The sequence below is a fragment of the Gekko japonicus genome, unplaced genomic scaffold (assembly GCF_001447785.1).
Source record: "Gekko japonicus isolate JY-2015 unplaced genomic scaffold, Gekko_japonicus_V1.1 scaffold42061, whole genome shotgun sequence".
NCBI lineage: Eukaryota > Metazoa > Chordata > Lepidosauria > Squamata > Gekkonidae > Gekko > Gekko japonicus.
In genome coordinates this window covers 1-935 of record NW_015213849.1, presented here as the reverse complement: position 1 = coordinate 935, position 935 = coordinate 1, and the positions used below count along the sequence as shown (strand labels likewise).

The window sequence follows — 935 nt, the reverse complement described above, 5'->3', positions numbered from 1 at the left end:
TGCCGCGGTTTCTCCCGGCGCTATTGTCTGTTTCCTGCTGCCATGCCGGCTTCTACCCCGTCCCAAACGGGACCTCCGGCGTCTGATGTCCAGGCACTCACCGGCCTGCGGCCCCCTTCGCGGAAGCGCCAGCCGGAGCCAGAAGCTTCGCGGCGGAGGCGGGCGCGGGTGGGCGGCGCCTCTGCAGGAGTCCCCGCCCGCCCGCGCCAGGCAAGGAGCCGCGGAGGAGGAGGCGGGCGAAGCTTCCCGACGGGTCTGGACTGCCGGGCCGAGAGTAGAAAAGGCGGCGCTGCTGCTGGTCCGGCACAGCAGCCGCAGCCTCAGCGCCGAAGCCAACCCACCCGAGCGGCCTCTTCTGTGAGGTACGAGAACCCAGGAGGAGGAGGAGGAGGAGGAAGCACCGCTGCCGCCGCCCGTCGAGCGCGCCATGTCCCGACACGTGTTTGTCGCCCCAGCGTCGGACCTGAGCCCGGCCTGGGTCACCGGCTGGAAGGCGGCGCAGACGACCCCCGAGGGCCTGCTGGACCTGGTGCTGGAGGACGCCTACGCCTACCTGGACGCCCTGGAGCGCCGCAAGGGCTCCCTGCTGGACGCGCCCGCCCTCCTCTCGCTGAGCGGCCTGGGCAAGCGGCCGGCGGGAGGCTCCCGGCGGGAGGCGGGCCCCGTGCGCCTCTCGCTCGACCTGGCCGGCTTCTCCCCGGACGACGTGGCGGTGCAGCTGGACGGCCGCAGGCTGAAGGTGACGGCCCGGCGGGAGAGCCAGCGGCGGGCGCCCGACGGCTGCTGCGCCCGCGACGCCCGCGAGGTGTACCGGGAGGTGCTGCTCCCCGACGACGCCGACCTGGGGGCCCTGGCCTGCGCCCTCAACGCCGACGGGCAGCTCCGCCTCGAGGCCCCGCGCCTGCCGCCCCCGGAGAGGGTGGTCCCCATCCAGC

At 74.7% G+C, this 935-nt stretch overlaps 1 protein-coding gene across 1 annotated transcript; it reads left to right on the top strand.

Annotated features, from left to right (window-relative positions):
* Nucleotides 1-393: 393 nt before the first annotated feature.
* On the top strand, nt 394-931 carry LOC107125127 (heat shock protein beta-2-like; the record flags this gene model as incomplete). Its single annotated transcript, XM_015428584.1, has 1 exon — nt 394-931. A coding segment is annotated over exon 1 (504 nt), but the record flags the coding sequence as incomplete, so codon positions are not given.
* Nucleotides 932-935: the final 4 nt, after the last annotated feature.